An 18,293-nucleotide genomic window follows, 5' to 3' on the forward strand; every position below is an offset into this window, starting at 1 on the left:
CTATTCCAGATGACCTTATTTTGTTAATAGCACCCCTATTCTCCTAGAAGACAGGCAGGCTTCAAAGTACACTGCTGACACTCATTTCCCCTAGCACACCCCATCAGTTGCCAAACTCCACAGTCTACTCCTATAATGATCGTCATCCTTTTGTTTCCCACTCCAAAATGTGGGAACCCCTTGTCTTTCAAGCGGCCCCCTTTTCTCCTCTTTTGTATGGCCTTTGGAATCAGACAAACCCAGGTTTAAATCCTAGCTCTGACAATTACCAGCTGAGTGATCTCAGCAAAGTTACCTAATCTCTTTGAGCCTCAATTTCCTTATCAGTAAAGAAAAAAGAGAGAGATAATAATAAACACCAACCTCATGGGACATCTCTGTGTGGATTAAGTAAGAATTAGATGTTTGTCAATACTTCAAGTCAGTGCCCTGACACAGAAAAGAGTGATCCTTTGAAAAGATAAATCAGGTTATACTTCCCTGCCACTCAAAATCCTTTGGTGGTTTTTGTCTCACTCAGTAAAGGCCAATGTTCACACAGTGACCTGCAAACCCCAAACAACCTCACCCTTCCACACCTATCCTGTCACCCTGGAATACTCTCCCACTGCTTCCTCCTTGCTCTATTCTTCGAATGCTGCCGAACTGCCCCCAGGGCCTTTGCATCGGCTGTTTCCTCTGCCTAGGTCTTTGAATAAATGGGACCATCTCAGAGAGGTCTTCCATGATCACCTCCTACCCCGCGGGATTCCCTACCCTCTTCCCTGCTTAGTTTTTCTCCACGACACTCACCCCCTCTGAAGTATAGTATATTTTATTTAATGTCTAACTCTAGCTACGGTGAACTCCCTAAGGGCTGAGATTTATCTTTTGTTGTCTACTATCTCCCCAACATCTAAAACAGTGCCTGGCACATAGGAGGTGCTCAATATATTTTAGTTTCCTTCTTACTTCTATTCCTGCCCAGCTTAGAGAGCCATCGTTGATAACTTCTAATAAATAATCTGGCAGTTATGCTCTATCAACCTCAACCCAGAATGTACCCAGCAATCCCCTTTCCTCTACCCAGACTCAGAGCACGGCTGAAAAAAATACTATAATCACTCTTGGAGACACCATTATATATCCATGGCCAGGTGGGCCCCATGTCATAAGAGATAAGTTTACTTCCTGGTTGGCTCCTGCTCCCCCGGTCAGTCTTTGCCTCAAGGACCCCTTCTCTCCACACATGACCCAGCCTCCTGTGGTACAGGGGGACAGCGGGAGCACTCGGAAACTTCCTGCCCTCCACCCTCCAAGTTTGCCCAACTCCACCTTTCCCTTCACGTCTCTATAAAAGGACAATGTTTTCACCTTCAAATTAATAGATCTCTCACACCCATCCCTCTGGAGCCTCCAAGTGGTACCCCATCTCCACGGATCTTCAAGTCCTCCTTCTGGCTAGCTAACTCCTCCCCCACTGCCTCTAAGCACACCAAACCGCTGGGCTTTCCTCTCTCTTTTGCACACGCTCTCCTTTCTCTCCTAATGCATCCACTTTAAGTGTACAGTTTGATGAGTCTCGTAAAACATACACATCTACGTAACCACCTTCACAATCAAGATGTAGGTAATTTCCATCACCCCAAAACATTTCTCATACTTCTTTGGGTGCAATATCCCTGACTCAGGCCCATTGTAACCGCCAATAGATTCATCGCGTTTGTTCTGAAATCTCACAAATGGAACTCATACAGTAGGGTCTCGTTTGTGTCTGGCTGCTTTCTCTTTGCATCCTGTTTTTGAAATTCATCCACCGAGTTGCATGTATCATAGTTTGTCCTTTTTTATTGCTGCATAGTACTCCGCCCTATGGACAGACCACAATTTATTTATCTGTTGATAGACACTTGGGTTATTTCCAGTTTGGGGCTGGAAAATGTGAATAAAACTGCTATAAACATTTGTGTACATGTCTTTGTTTGGACATACATCTTCATTTCTGTTGGGAAACTATGTAGGAGTAGAAGCTTGGCCACACTGTTTACATTTGACTTGACAGGAAACTAACACAGTTCTCCAAAATGTCTGTACTGTTTTATATCCCCACCAGCAATGTATAAGTTACCTACAGTTTTTGAAGTGTTGATTTCTAGGTCCTTCCCCTGGGAGCTGATTCGTAGGTGGAGCCAGAGAATTTGCATTTCTGACGCGTGCTAGGTAATTCAGATTTGCGCCACACTGGGAAGCCACTGCTCTGGGTCCTGGGGTTCACCTTCTCGCCCTCTGTGCCTTTCTCAACTCACCGCTCTCTGGCCCCTACCCTCAGAATAAGATCAAAACTGCCACTGCCAATTTCCAGTGACAATCTAACAAACACTTGTAAATCCGTCTCATTGGGTCTCCACATGGCATCTGACAACATTCTCCTGTGGAGCTCATGACCCAGTCTCACTTCCAACTGCTTCTAGGGTATCACCACCCAATGTCAGATCCCCCAGAAATGGCTCCTTTACATTCCCCACATGGGCTGGTTGGCTCCACTTCTACCCAAGCACACAATCCCGGAAACCGAGTTGTCCTTCACTCTCTCCGTCTCTTAATTCTAACCACTCCCATTCAGTTAGATGCTGAGTTTTGTAAGATTCAACCTATTAAACAGCTCTCAAAATCTAAGTCCTCCCTTTCATCTCCTTTGCCAAAATCAGGTGTTCACCACTTCTCACTGGGTCTACCCGGCAGCCTCCTAACCAGCTCCCAGTGTCAGATCTCTGCCCTTCAAATATGCACTCCACCCACTGCCTGCAAGGGCTTGACAAAGGCCAATCTGTTCACGCCTTTCCTCCACATAATCCTACAATGGCTCCCACACCTTCCATCTCTGTGGTTCCAGTCAGAGGTTCCCAAGCTTTCTTGGTTTGCAGTACTCTTAATGTCTCAGTAATTTCCTCATAGGGCCCTCGGCCAAGAGAAATACCTAACAGTTCCATTTATTAAGCAGTTAGGTCCAAATGACCAAAGTATTTAGGGTCTAATAACGTAAGCCACATGCAAATGCTAATACTAATACATGTAAACTGAAAGAAAAAGGTTTCTTTCATTCTTAACCATAACAATTTACTAATGGGAATGTGTGTATCTGTCAGGGGCTGCACGTGTTCCAAATTTTATAATCAGATTAGACACCGCCACCCTCCTTACCGCTCTACACTGATTTTCACGTGGTATCTGAATTTTATTACAGCAACTGCCAAAAACTCAGCTTGGCCAAGATACATTACTAACAGGACAAGCAGTGCAATGTTGAAACTATAAACTACCTCATGCATGGTGTTTGGCACTTGGGGAGCACTGCTGCGTTCCTCTCAAGTTCATACAAGGTGCAGTGCCTGAGATCCCTGTGGCAGCCTGGGGCCCCTCAGCATGGACTGAGAACCACAGGCCTAAGCATTCGAGGCGCTGCAGAACCAGGGCCCCGTTCTCCACGATCATCTTTTGATCACATCTCTTCTCAAAACTCTCTCCGTGCTTTCACATCGGCCCCTGGGCTCACCGTTACCTATCTCATCTCCATCTGCCTAAATCTGCTTGACCATTGGAGTCAGCTCAAATGCTTCCTTCTCCAGGAAATCAGAAACTGACCGCCCACTGCACTCGGTAGGTTCTTAAGACGCATTTCTCAAGGGACAGCTATTATACTTAATTGCATGTGGCCTTTTTGGTTCTCAAAAAACTGGGGGCTGAATTAGATTTTAAGCACTTGAAAGTCAAGGACCATCTATTTTGTGTACTGTGAAATATACACAGAAAAGTACAGAAAGCTTATGTACTGAATTATCAGAGAGTGAAATCCTGTGTAACTGCTGCCTATGTCTTTGCTCCCCTTGTAGTTAGCAGGGAATGCTGTCTGCAGAATGACAGAAAGTCAATAATCTAAGGTAGTCAATATTATAGGTGGACTACAGTCATTCAAATAAGTCTTTCTTAATAAAAAGGACTTTTCCACATAGAAACCTACATGATAAAAGCTAAAAAGAGATGCCCATGCATAGCTCTGTGTAGTTACTCACATTTAAAAATTACTTAAATGTATGGAAAAACTGGTATGGCCTTTGCCATACCAAATAATGGAGGTGGGGGAAGGGGACTGAAATGTGTTGACCATTACTGAAACTGGGCGCTGGGTACAAGACGGTTTCATGATACTATTCTCATTCCTTTTGTGTATGTTGAAGTTTTTCTCAAATGAAAAAAAACTTAAAAAACAGAGAGAGAAAGAAGCTTGAAAAAGGAAACCCTTTCCAATAGGTTGAAAAGAAATGCTTGTTTTTCCTGCTCTCACCTGTAGTGTAAAACTTGAAGCCTGAACCTACAATCACAGGGTGTGGAGAGACCAAAGGGAAATCTACTCCCAGAGCATGAAGGAACCCGTCAGTACCATATCAGGCTTTTCAAAACACAGGCTTATCAGCATTGATGAGGGTCTGGGGAAAGAATGGGGGTGATAAGCCAGCAAAACAGAACAACCTCTCCGGTGAAGTCAACCAAAGTTTAAATTGTTTCAAACCGGTGCTCAGCCCCTCTCTGGAGGCAGCTCCAGGCAGACTTTTTTTCCACGTAGGAAGGAACAAGATCCCTTTGATTATAGAAGCCACAAGAACAGTTTGCCCGTCTGAATGGAGCTCCAGGAACCTTCTAAGATCATTGTCTTCTCTTCCCCAGACGAGCACTGATAGTTCTGGAACACACTGCTGCTCGGGTGGAATCTAGATGAGCACTGGCTTTATTGCCCTGCTTCACCTGCCTCTTCTTTCCGGAGCACAACCGTCTATTGACCCTACACACCCAGCACTTAAAACCAGCAGCTTCTCCAGCTGGAAGACTTCTCCAGGTCCAAGGAAGATGTCACAGCAGTTAGAAATTCTGCAAACCAGCCCCTTCTAGGTGCACCTCTAGCGATGACTTGAAATGTTCTGGGTTGACCCTTTTGAAATGTATTTAAGGACAAAAAGGCAACAAATGAAGTCCCAACTGCTTTATGCTCCCTGTAAACCTCCGCCATACAAAATATTCAAGAGCCTCGTCTTTCTCTCCCTCCCTTTCTCTCTGAGGAAGAGGATGAGAACCAATCTATTAGTCATTATCTATTGAGGTTTATCAAACATCTCTCAAAAACAAATGTCAGACATCTATCATCACCTTGGTTCTCTGTTCCACGTTGTGTGGCATAAAGAAAAGAGCTTAGAAAGCTGACGTACATGAAACAGTATATAAAAAACGGCTGAAACATGTGGTATATGCCACAGGTACCACAGGATTTCCTAGGTGAGAGAAATCTGTGAGGGCTAGTGTACTCAGGGGAGAAAGACATTATAAAAGAGGCTGGCCCAGTGTGTAGGGATGACAAGACAACATGACTGAAGACCCATCACTTCCTCTGTGGGAATGAGGACACAGGCTTGGTAAAGGTGACATGTTCCTTCTGAATGCCAGTGGGGCGGGCAGTGAGACCATGGAGGGAGACGAAAGCTGTGAAAACTCTGTGATGTGGCATGTAGAGCACTGACCAGGAAGTGATTGCGGCTCCTGAGAGAAAGAGAGCGATGCGATACAGGTCCTGTGAAAAAAGGTTAGAGAGCCGGGTGTCAGGGGGCAAAGTGAACAAGAACAAGGACGACTCATGAAGGGTAGTGAGGAAGGCAACTCCACAACCCCCGTAGGATGGCCTGAGCCAGAGTGGGCTGCAGGGGGGACACAAAGGCTGCGTGGTCAGGAACCCAAAAGGGGGGAAATGTCAATAAAACAGCCCTGATCAGAAAAATGGAGTGAAAGAAAGTAATGAGTTAAAAAGGACACGAAGATTGTAATCCTCGCTGACAGTGAAACGAGATGGGCTAGTCTCAATACAATAAACAACCGCCATTTCCTCAAGAAAACACTTAGCGTTCTACTACTGTTTTCTTATAAATACTACTGGTAGAAACAAGGTCATTCACCCTCCCTTAACTCAAAACTTGAGTCTCCCAAATATGGTTCATGAGCTTAAGTGAACCAAGGAGGCAATACTTCTTCCCAGTGGCAGCTCATTCTTCCCTCCAGAGGAAAGGTACTTCTGGACTCTTATACCTGAACACTCCCATTAAAGACTCTAGGTCCAAATTGCAGGGTATAAAGTCTCAAACGTTCCTCAGAGTTCAGCTTTCATGAGGAGAGCATTTTAAAATAGACATTCAATCAAAAGCTCCTCAAAAATCCAAATCTCATCAGAACTGGGAGAGGATGCAGCAGGTTTTCTTGCCTGTAACCTCTGCAAGTTACCAAACGTCATGTTTGACAAAGATGATCCTGGGGAGATACCAAAGTAATCTGGAAAACCGCCCGTACTAAAGGCAGTCAAGGGGCCGGCCCGGTGGCTCAGGCGGTTAGAGCTCCGTGCTCCTAACTCCGAAGGCTGCCGGTTCGATTCCCACATGGGCCAGTGGGCTCTCAATCACAAGGTTGCCGGTTCAATTCCTTGAGTCCCACAAGGGATGGTGGGCTCTGCCCCCTGCAACTAACAATAGCAACTGGATCTGGAACTAAGCTGCGCCGTCCACAACTAATATTGAAAGGACAACAACTTGACTTGGAGAAGATCCTGGAAGTACACACTGTTCCCCAATAAAGTCCTGTTCCCCTTCCCCAATAAATTTTTTTTTAAAAAAAGAGGTATTTTATCTATGTACTTCAACATTCACAAGCATATTCTGATACACACCAAGCAATGCTGCAAAGAACATCCATTGGAGTTGAAACCTGTGCTACTATGTGTGGTGACTGCTATCTACAAGACCGCCTCCACAATGTGGGAGGCATTACTCTGAAGCAAATCCCCCAGGAGGGAGGGACGTGAATGGGGGTACAAATGAAATCTGGTACCAGCTGGTGACTGCTGAAGCTGAGAGATGGGTACAGGAGGGTTTGTTATATAATTCTCTATGTTTGTATATGTTTAGAATTTTCCATAGTAAGTAGTAAAATATATATATATATAAAAAAGAGAAACAGAGAAAACACATTTTCAAGATACTCAAAAGCAAAACAGGCCTCTCTCATATCCTCTCTCACAAAACTTAATTTTCAGTCCTCCAAAACAAACAGCAAAAAAAAACCACTTTTCTTGTGCATAAGCCACAAGGCCGCAAGGTGGTGATGCATATCTTAAATCTAGAACATTCCTTTAGAGAAAACAAATTAGAACTATTAACGAAATGTCATCCCTTTTCACAACTTCCCCTATGTTTCCCATCCACACCTCTGAAGGCAGAACTCTGACTCTTTCTGAGCAAAACGCCCAGTGCCTAAAGGACAGGAGAGAAAACCTCCTGCAAAAAGTCACAAAAAGCCAAGATCAGAAACTGGAACTGGCCTGCTGTGGCGATGGCACGAGTGACTGCCTCCTGAGGAGGCAAAGTCAGGTTTCACCTGTTTCTCAGGGCTCCTAAAAGATGTCTAGTCAGAAGGATTCTGGGTTAGATGTCTCAGACATTTATTGAGCATCCCTGGCTGTCCAGAGACCCCTACCTTCAAGGAGTTAGAAATTCAGCAGGAAGACAAAGGTAAACAACAATTCCCATCACAAGGAGGAAGTGCCATAACAGAGGCTTCAACGAAGTGCCTCCAGAACCCAGATGAAGAAGGGGCTCACCCTGCTTGAGGAGTCAAGGAGGTAATCTGGGAAGGGGGTCTTAACAGATGAACAGGCGCCTGATCAACACTGCAGGCTGCTGGTGGGGAGGGAGCATCAGCAAAGGCCCGATGTCTCTGAGGCCGGGAGAGAAGTTGTGGCTGCCACAAGGGGCACCTACTGGGAGAAACGGGATTGAGGCTGGAGAGGTGGGAGAGAGTGGATTCTGAAGGGCCTGCCACGCATGCTAAGGAGCTTAGATTTGACCCCGTGGACCAGTGCTTCTCAAACTAACGGTGGTGAAGGACCACTGGTTGACAATTCCAACCCATCATGGATGATGCTTCCTCTCCCTTCTGTGGTTCTCTCCTCGTGGACAGGTAGCACAGGTGGGCAGACCACACTTGGAGTAGCACTGCTCTAGACAACACCAAGAGTATTGGAGCAGGGGTGCAGCACGATGCAATTGGTCTTTGCAGAGGGCAGGCATGACGGCAGCGTGGTGGGTGAATGGGAGAACAAGAGGCAGCAGGGACAGCTGGCAGTCAGGGAGCTACCGAATTCATCTGGGAAATGGATGTCAAGAGCCTGGCTAAGGCACCGGCAAGAGGGACAAGGACAAGGAGTCCGATTTGGGAGACACTTCTTCAGTCTATATGCCAGGACTTGGTGATCAGGTAGCAGGGCATCAATCTCTCTGTTTTCCAAAGTGGGTGGGCCGTGACTGTTAGCACCAGGAGGAACTATGGGAAGAGGCACAGTAAGAAAGGGAAACCCATATGGAAAGATTTTCTTCCAATTTCAAATAACAAATCTTGTTCTGCTCCTTCTCTCATAAGATACCTCTTGAATATCAACCATTCAAGGGACATCTCAGGATTCGGGGCCCATCTGGCTGGGAAAGTAGCCATGTTGCACAGTTAGCATATTTTTATGATTAGTAAAGAATGGTTCTAAATTAGACCCAGTCCTCTGTGCCATGGAAGGGGATGGGAGTAAAGAGTAACCTGCAATTTGATGAAGATTTGCGTATCAAAAGTCAGCATTAACTAGTATTTTAAGTTGAGTGCACCAAGCCCTAAACCAGTCCTGGTAATACCAAAGAAAGTCCTTTCAACCCCAGCAAGCCAAAGCAAGCTTTGAAAAACTAATCTAACGTAAAGCATGACAGCAAAGTTCTCAGTTTGCCTTTGGGCTGAAAGTGCAGAAATAAAACATACTCAGCCATCTTCACTAGTGAAATTTCAGAGAAAGACAGACAGTGGTGTAGCTACAGTTACAAAAATCACAGCTTAAAAAGATCACACCTAGCATAAAATGTCAGAGCTCAAATTAGTTTCTGAAAACAAATAAAACTCGTTTTCTGTACTAGGTGCAGTTTGCCACGATGGTGTAAGAAATCTCCGTTTCTGGGAACTGCAACACATGTTTGGGTGAGGAACAAAAGCACCTGCCAAAACCACTCTGTGGAAAGAAAAAAAAGAAAAAAAAGTTCCCTGTTTTTTGGCCCCTGAAACAAGTAAACAGTTAGGAAACCATGAGATGGAATAATAGGTATATATTCTGCGGAACCCCAATTTGATGAATTAAAGGTGTCTGTTTGCATCAGCACGTTTCTTCCATTTCGCTTTGCTCCCCGCTGCCACTCAGGCCCAAGCCCACGGCCTCCCTTGCCTGGACTGGTGCAGTAGCCTCTGCCTGGTCTCCTGCTTCCTCCTGGCCCCATCAGCTCAGTCTCAACACAGCACCTGCTAATCCTGTAAAGTGAGGCCAGGTGTCTTAGTCAGCTCGGGCTTCCATAATAAAATACTATAACCCGGGTGGCTTAAACAACAGATATTTATTTTTCATAGTTCTGGAGACTAGAGGTCGAAGGTCAGGTGTCAGCATGTTTAGAGGCTAGTGAGAACCCTTTCCCTGATTTGCAGAGGGGCTCCTTCTGTGTCCTCACATGGTGGAGAGCACAAGTGCTCTGGTCTCTTTTTCTTCTCATAGGGACACTAATCCCATCACGGGGTCCCTCCCTCATGACTTCATCCAACTGAATCATCTCCCCAAGGCTCCACCTCCAAATACCATCATATTGGATTTTGGGGGGCCATAAACATCAGTCCATAACACCAGGGCATGGTACTCCTTTGTTCAGAAACCTCTGATGGCTTCCAAAAAGCCAATATCCTCATACCAGCCACCAGCTGCTATACCAGTGGTCTCCACCGAGGGCTGGGGGCACACAGCTCACTGGGCAGTGCTCAGGAAGTCTGAGGGCATTTCCTGGTGCTCACAGGGACTGGGTGGGGGTGAGATAGGCACTAAGTATGGGGGGGTCAGGGACATTAGGTAGCCCTGCACAGCCAAAGATTGCCCCATATCTGCAGGCTGCTTTGATGTTCTCGCAATCACTCACAGGGGCCCAAAACGTTTAATATTTATCAGAGCCTACAACCAACCTAAGTGCTTCACCTAAAAGCACAAAGGCACTTTTTGTATAATTTTATGCACTGAATCTTCTCAGAATGGGACTACTGTCTAAGTCAGGTAAGGTTGTACTTTTGTTTGGAACGTTATCAAGAACTGCTCACCATCTTGGAAAGCCGGTCACCAGAGGTATTGGGTATCCTCGTTTGCATTTTTGTCCGTCTGCATTAATAGACAACGCACTCCCTGAAGGGTGGAGTGTGCATATAGATCAGTATGCGTCTGAGCATTTGCATGTTAAATGACGTACCTGTGATTAAAAATCACTTTCCTATTACTTCAGATTACTAATTGAGTAATACATTTATTGCTCTTTAAAACTGTGTGTGTATGTAGGTTACTGTCTATAAATTTCATTTCAGGACAGTAGTGGGGGCATTTTTATAATAAATATTACGTAAAGGGAGTGCTGCACCCCTATATGACTGGCCCTCACAGCCCGTCTCTTAGTCCTCTCCTTCCTCCCCTACTTACTCGGCTCCGACGTCTGTGCTTTTCCTCAGCCGTGCCAAGCACAAGCCACCTTTGCCCCTACTATGCCTTCGGCCTAAAGACTTCCTTCCTTCCTTGAGTTCTTCCAGAATGAAGCCTTCCCAGTGGGGCCGTGCCTGTTTAAATTTGCAACCCCACCCATCCCCGACCCCTGCAACCTGGCAGTCCCTATCCCACTTCTCTGCTTTATTTTTTTCCATAGCTCTTACAACCACTGTGTCATTTGTTTCCTTATCAGTTTCCCCATTAGGATCAAAAGCTTCTATGAGGGGAAGGACTTTGTTTCCTTCACTAGTTGTATCTTCAGGGCCTAGAACAATATCTGGATACCTTCGTAATATATTGACATATTCATGGTTTAGAAATACTAATTTTGAAATTTTTAGTTATAATTGCAAGATTAAAACTGAACTGAAACTCAGGGTCTCCATGCATTACCATCTGTAATCTTTGCATAGAAATGTATATTGGGGCCGGCCTGGTGGCTCAGGTGGTTGGAGTGCGGTGCTCGTAACGCTGAGGTCACTGGTTTGATTCCCACAAGGGCCAGTGAGCTGTACCCTCTACGAACAACAGCTCTCCCTGGAGCTGGGCTGCCATGAGCAGCCAGAGGTTGGCGTGAGCAGCCCGAGGTTGGTGTGAGCTGCTGCGGACTGCTGAGTGCTGCCATGGGCTGCTGAGTGCTGCTGTGGGCTACCGTGTGCTGCCATGAGCAGCCGGTGGCCAGCGTGAGTGGACAGCAGCCACTGTGAGTAGCTGGCAGCTGATGAGAGCTGCCAACCAAAAACTGGCGACCGACTGCCTCAGCCGAGGGGAGTGCAAGGCTCAATAGCACATGGGCCAGGGAGCTGTGTCCTACACAACTAGACTGAGGAACAACAGTTTGAACTGGAGTGGGGCGGGGGGAGGCGGAAGAAAGGGGGAAAACCATATATATATATATATATATATATATATATATATATATATATATATATATATATGGAAAGAGAGAGAGAGAGAGAGAGAGAGAGAGAGAGAGAGAGAGAGAGAGAGACTCTACTGGTAGCTAGAGATGAATTTCTCTAAAATAAGCCAGTTTATTCTCAGAAAAATGAGACTTAGAACCTATTGAATATTACTTGAAATTATTAGACCTTAATGCGATTTCTCTAATTCTTCCTTTAAGTGTCTTTTAACTCCTCCCTGCTGTCTCCTTTGCTCCTTTCCAGGACTCACTCCTCCTGACTGAAATCCAATCCACCCATCAAGGCTCAGCTCCAACACCCCAGCTTCACGAAGCCTTTCCCGTACCCTCCCCAGCAGTTCCGGGTACCTCTCTGAGGTGGTTACAGCACTGCTCTGTGTGGAAGTTCTGTGCACTTGTCATTTCTCTCTCCCAGACTATGGGCTCCTTGAGGGCAAGGACTGTCTTTTTCTTCTTTGTGGCCCATACAGTATCTTTCACAGACTAGGTTCTGTAAATACGTGTTAAATAAAGTAAAAAGGAGGCAAATTCTTTAAGCTCTAAGTTTTGGGGGAGAACAGATTGACTCTTATGTCCGGCTAAGTATCAAATAAGGCAGGACACAGTTTTGCCAGACACAGCGAGGCTACTTGTAGAAATTAAGTCTTGGAGAAGATCAATTTAAAACACTACACGCAGGGAAAAGCAAAGCAGAAGAATGAAGTGACTTGGGCAAAAGTGCCCTGCCTTAGAAATACTGAAACTGAGGGAACAGCCTTAACACTCAACAGTGAAAATGTGAGTCACCATCCTTTTGTGACTTGCTGATTTCTATCTTTAGATGAAATCAGAAATTATGAAATTAAAACAACGCTGCTTTTGTTTTAAAAACATTAAAGGGCTTAAAAACATGAAGGAAGAGACAGTACAGATGGCATTCTGGGAGCCTGTAGTGCAATGCCAAAATGCAGCTCTGCAGTCTTCTTGTGGTCGCTCATTCTTGAGAGCTGGTCATTTCAGCTGCTCAAAGTCCTTGCTGATCCAAGCAGGGCCCAGACAGGTGACGCAGGACGGTCTGTGGTACCCAAGCTGCCGTCCTCTATGGATGGTAATTAGGTTTGCTGCCGTATTGACAAGTGACGTGTGACGTTCTGACACATGCCCATATTTTTCCATCTAAAATACTGTTTTGGAACATTTTATTAAGGAAGGAAAAACACTTGCTGTGCACATGAAAATAATGAGTCACAGATTAGTGATGAAAGAGAACATGCCGGTCAGACCTCAATCTACAGCCAAATGACATTATTACTGGACGGAATAATAGGGATGACACTGAAAGACCTAAATCCTGGGACTTGCATGGCCTTACCCAGAAAGATTACTTTGGAAATCGAATACAATTTCCCAGCTGTAGGACTCTATTCTAACTATCATCAGGAAGACAAGATCATACAATGGAAGTATGGGAGATTGCTAAATGAGAAACAAGCTCAGTCTTTTGCTTCCCTCAATGTAAAGAACCAATAAAGTAGCTAACTTGGATGAATGTCAAATCTTACAGCCCTCAATTATTCCAGCCTCTATAAAAACAAATGAGGCATTTGTGGTTAGAGAATATACCTTCTTGTAATTACAAGAATCTAATCATCAGAACTTAACAACAAAAAAAATTCAATGCAGCATGTCTTTGTAAACACCAACCCAGAATTATTAATAGAAAAGCCTAGAGCTATTTAAACATGAAATCTGGACAGAAGCAAAAGGAAAAAAAAAAAGATAAAATATGCCTCTTCAACTGATGCACTTACATATTATCAGAATTCAAGCTGTAAACATACCCTCTGAGTATAGTTCCCTTTCCTTGACTCCATTATCCTTTTTTATTTTATCAAATAACGTGTAACTGTTTTTCTCTTTCTAGAATGTTTCTTCATAAGCAGCTGAGCAAATGTTTACGTCACCCACAGACCAAATCCAAATTACCTTCTTTTTTTTTTCTTTTTTTAATTTATTTATTGGAGTGACAATTGTTAATGAAATTACATAATTTTTAATTACCTTCTTTTAAAGTCCATTTGATTGAGCCTGTCCTCTTGCTGACAGCATGCAAACTCCCATCCAGGGTTGACACAAACAACAAGGTTTCAGGAAGTGTCACTGTGCTGGGACTTCCAAAAATCTGCAATGAGATGGAGAAGCATCTTCAAGGTCAACAGGATTCGTCACCTTGGGTGTGTATAACCACCCCCCACCCCAAAAGATTCTAAACCCCACCACCTTACAGATGAAGAAACACAGATTGGAGAGCCTAGATTCCCATCAAGGGCACATGTCTAGACAACAGCTGAGTCAGGACTAGAACCCAGGTCACCTTATTCTATCTAAGTGGTCATCCTTCCTGCAAACAGACAGGTTTATGACCTAACAGGACGACCTAACACATGGATTTAGAAATAATCCACAAGCAGCCTCCACTGAAATAGAGGGAGAAAGTATACTGACCTTCTCTTAGTTATATTTCACTTTCTGAAACCTGGTCATCTTGCAAGACTCCATGATAGAAAAGAATGCCAACATACCTACACATACCCCTATGCACTTACAAAATTTTAAAAGGCAAAGAATTAGGGGACAATGTTTAAAACAAAATAGGAAAAAAAGCTCTCATGTAAAGAGTATACATGATAATTAAACACCAAGATTTCAAAAGAGACACGTTATAAAAGAAAATGTATAAAAAATATAATCCAAATAGCTCCTCATAATCAAAATACAGTTTAAATTAAAATGTACCTTTTATGTTCAATAAATTAAAAACATATATTTTTAAAGAAAATAGCCAAAGATAGTGAAATTCACTTTCTCACCCATTTCTGGTAGCAATGAAAATTTTAAGTTCAGTGCAGTCTTTCTGGAAAGCATTAAAGTGTTCATATTTTTAATTCTGTAATTCTACTTCTATATCCTAAAAATTACAGATATGGTAAAAAAAAAAGTTCTGTGCACAATGATATTCATTACATCCCATTTATAAACACAAAAAACTAGAGATCTGAATTTCCAATATCTAAATGGCTGAAATAAATTATGACACATCACTGAATGGAATATTATGTAATCAAGAAAATAGCACATGGAAAAGTTTACAATAGAGAAAAATGCTTGTATACATTATCACATGAAAAATACAGAATCCAAAATTTAATGTACACTGTATTTATATTTATTCTGGACAGATTTTTTTTTTGTTTGTTTGCCTGTCCTCTAGCTTTGCTAGGAACTGAACCCTCATCTACATGGTTTCCATGGGAGTAGCTGTGTGTGTGTGTGCACTGCACACACGTGCAGGTGTTAGCTGGTAAGGTTTCCTAGGACCATCTTTTTGAGGTATGGGGACATTCAGCAATGCCACCTTGTATTGAGATTTTCTCTTCCTTTGTCAACATACTGTCCCGCAAATTAACTGTAGGTGTTGAATTAAAAACAGCCCAACTTGGTTATACTGAGACAGCTTGAATTTTGACACAAATGTTATTTTAAAAATATGGTTGGATTTTAGCACCGAAACCTAAAAGACTGGGGGGTTACTTGAGCATGGGAGACTGACCCCCAAATACCTTTCACTCTTGGTAAGAGCTGGGATGTCACCTAGTTAACCCCTTAGAAGGGAAAGCCCAGTGGCTATCTCCAGGGCAACTTGAAGGGGCAGGACAAACACTGCAGGGCCTGCCTTCCTCTTCCATGGTGCAGACCAACTGGAAGAGGGGGCGAAGCATTTATCAGAACGTGGCTCCTGTCATCTCTTCTTGCCTGTGCCTGGCCTGGAAGGGGGAGAAGTTGCCCCCTTTACTTTACCCAGAGCCAGGGCCCACTCACCGGAATGGGGGAAACAATAGCAAGCTTCATCACTGCCTGCTGAGTCTATTCTCTGGGTAAAGACTTCAACTCGAGGAGGAAGAGTCTGCTTTTAATTCCATCTTTGGAACTAAGAAATCAGTCTTGTTTTGACCTGGCCAGGAAAATAAAAGCCTCAAGGGTGGTGCTTGCCCTACCTGGCAATCCAGAGGTTATGTACACCAACTGTTCTGGGGGTGGTTACAATTATTTTGACACCCAGGGAAGAGATGGTGACAAGCCTCTCCTGGACCTTGTCACACCTGAACTAGAGGAGAGTACATCGCCCAGAGAGCCTGGCCTGGGAACAGTGGCCCTATGACAAGATCACTGGGGCTACAGCAAAACGAGACTTAGGGCTGTCTACCATTGAGAAAGGGGGTGGGTTTGCAGCTTGATGTGAGATGGCAGGATTATGTTAGGTGGAGGCAGTTTGGGGACTGAATAAATAAAACGGGAAGATGGATGCATGCCTGGAGCCAAGAGGTGGAAATCCCTGCTGAGCCCCCTTCCACCTATCAAATAGTTACCCCAGGAACCACTATTTTGTACAGTAGGTCTTGGGATCACAAGAGAATCACGTTGCACTCTCTGGATGGATGACGTGATAAGAAATTAAACTTGGGAGATTTCTGTGAATACATTTTCCTCCATGTGGAAAACAACTGGATGCTAGAGAGAAAGACAGGCAGAAGCAGAGAAAGAAGACTGAAACAAACAAACAAGGGGCCGGCCCCATGGCTCAGGCGGTTGGAGCTCCTTGCTCCTAACTCCAAAGGCTGCTGATTTGATTCCCACGTGGGTCAGTGGGCTCTCAACCACAAGGTTGCCGGTTCAACTCCTCGAGTCCCGCAAGGGATGGTGGGCTGAGCCCCCTGTAACTAGCAACGGCAACTGGAGCTGGAGCTGAGCTGCGCCCTCCACAACTAATATTGAAAGGACAACAACTTGACTTGGAAAAAAGTCCTGGAAGTACACACTGTTCCCCAATCAAGTCCTGTTCCCCTTCCCCAACAAAATCTTTAAAACAAACAAACAAACAAACACCACAGCCGAAGACTGGGAGAGTGTAGCCTGCCTTCCACTGCTCCTCCGGCCTCACCAAGTTCCTGTCCTTGGCTTAGAGACACCCCATCCTTACAATAAATTCCCCTCTTTGCTGAAGCTTGTTGGAACTAGGTTTCTGTTGCTCACAAGCAATCGAGTCCTAACATACACACGTACATGCACACAGAGCTGTTAAAATACATACACAGGGAAAATTACAGTGCAAAATTATAGCAATAGCCTTTTCTCCTATTTTCTAAGTTTTCTCTAATTTTTTCTCTAATTTTTCTCTAAAATTTTCTAAGTTTTCTCTAATGTGATCATGTAATCTACAATGAATTTTTCATAAAATAGGAAGGAGATGGACAAGTTAGCAGGAGGGAGAGAAGCTGGAATATAAAGAAGCTTCGACAAGCTGCTAAGTTCCAGGCGAAGCGCTTTCTGTGTCAGGACATTAGGCAACTCACCCACTTTTGCTCATTAACGTCCAGCAGACAAGGGACCTGAGTTAGAAACACAGAGGTCTCCGGTAAGATGTGTGCATCCAAGAACAGAAGAGTTTTGCTGCTGTCATACAACCCTACAGTACAATTAGAATGAACTAAATGCCCTGAAGATATCTTAACACCATATAACTATTAAAAAGGGCTAATGTTTAATAAAATATATCAGTGCTGCTTCACTACTAGTGTGGAAACAAAAGCTACCTGCCTGTTTGAGCAGCTTGGAAATCACAGGAAGAGCAACTGTCTATGGTCGGTCAGTGAATCGAAATAAATCCTAATCACATAAGTAACATAGCCATCTAAAAAAAATCTCAGAAATACCAGGTTGGGCTAGACGTTGAATTTAGCAACTGAGAGCACTGACAGTTAATCACAACATCCGCAGTGATGTCACAAACCCTATCACACCCGAAGGATTTTTCCTTTTTGAAGGCTCTGGGCGGTTTCAAATTAGAACGGCCCAAGAGCCACTCTGAACAGTGTTATTCTCTCAGAAGGCAAATTCATATTACAAAATTTCTCCACCTCGGCATTTTTTTAAAGCATGAAAATGCTTGCCTTCAAAGATAGTTGCTATAACTTACATGAATTCAATAAGCTTCTAGAGGCCTTTTGTGATACTGAGCACCGCTGAGAACTATTTGTTCATGAACACCTAAAATCACTGCGTCACAGTAATGACCTGGCACGTTACCTCTACTCAGCCATTTCAGTTGTCAGTGCTCCCTTTTTTCTATGATGGATGAAACGGCAACAGGACCTACAGTATATACACACTAATTTCCAGAGATCCTGAAAAATGGAAAGAAAATGCTGATTCTGCAGATGTGTTTCAAGTGGACTACCTGGAATCTGACGCATTTTTCTCGCTAGTGGGATATATACTCCTGGCTTCGATGGTGACTTCTAAGAAGTAAGCACAGTAGCACCGTGGGAGGAGAGAATGGTAATGGCGGGTAATCTAGCCTAGCCTAAAACGAAACATCCATTTGCTAACTGGTCCTCATGGAAGTCTGACATACACCCTCTCACATGAGGTGACCCTGAGATAACAATTCTGAAAACGCCCAGCCTGAGGACAATGAAGCCTGGCAATTCAGGGCAGATGGTGGCGGCGCAGAGGCTGCTGGTCACACCAGCTTACTTCACTTCGGTTGATGCAGTGGTGAAGCAGTCTTCACTGCAGGCCTGCTCAGCTGGGATTTCAAGAGTCTCCCAGCCATGAGAACCAAGGCCATCCTGGGGCTGGATCCTCACGTTCAATGTTCTGATTAGAGAGCAA

The 18,293-nt window shown here is 44.2% G+C and overlaps 1 protein-coding gene across 1 annotated transcript in view; it reads right to left on the reverse strand.

Moving 5' to 3' along the window:
- ERN1 (endoplasmic reticulum to nucleus signaling 1) overlaps positions 1 to 18,293 on the reverse strand; it is an 80,034-nt gene that overhangs the window by 41,662 nt on the left and 20,079 nt on the right. Inside the window, exon 2 of the mRNA XM_081028424.1 lies at positions 13,623 to 13,743. Coding sequence (XP_080884550.1) covers positions 13,623 to 13,743 — 121 coding nt within the window. The remainder of the gene's footprint in view (positions 1 to 13,622; positions 13,744 to 18,293) is intronic.

This window comes from Rhinolophus hipposideros, assembly GCF_964194185.1.
Source record: "Rhinolophus hipposideros genome assembly, chromosome: 20".
Lineage (NCBI taxonomy): Eukaryota > Metazoa > Chordata > Mammalia > Chiroptera > Rhinolophidae > Rhinolophus > Rhinolophus hipposideros.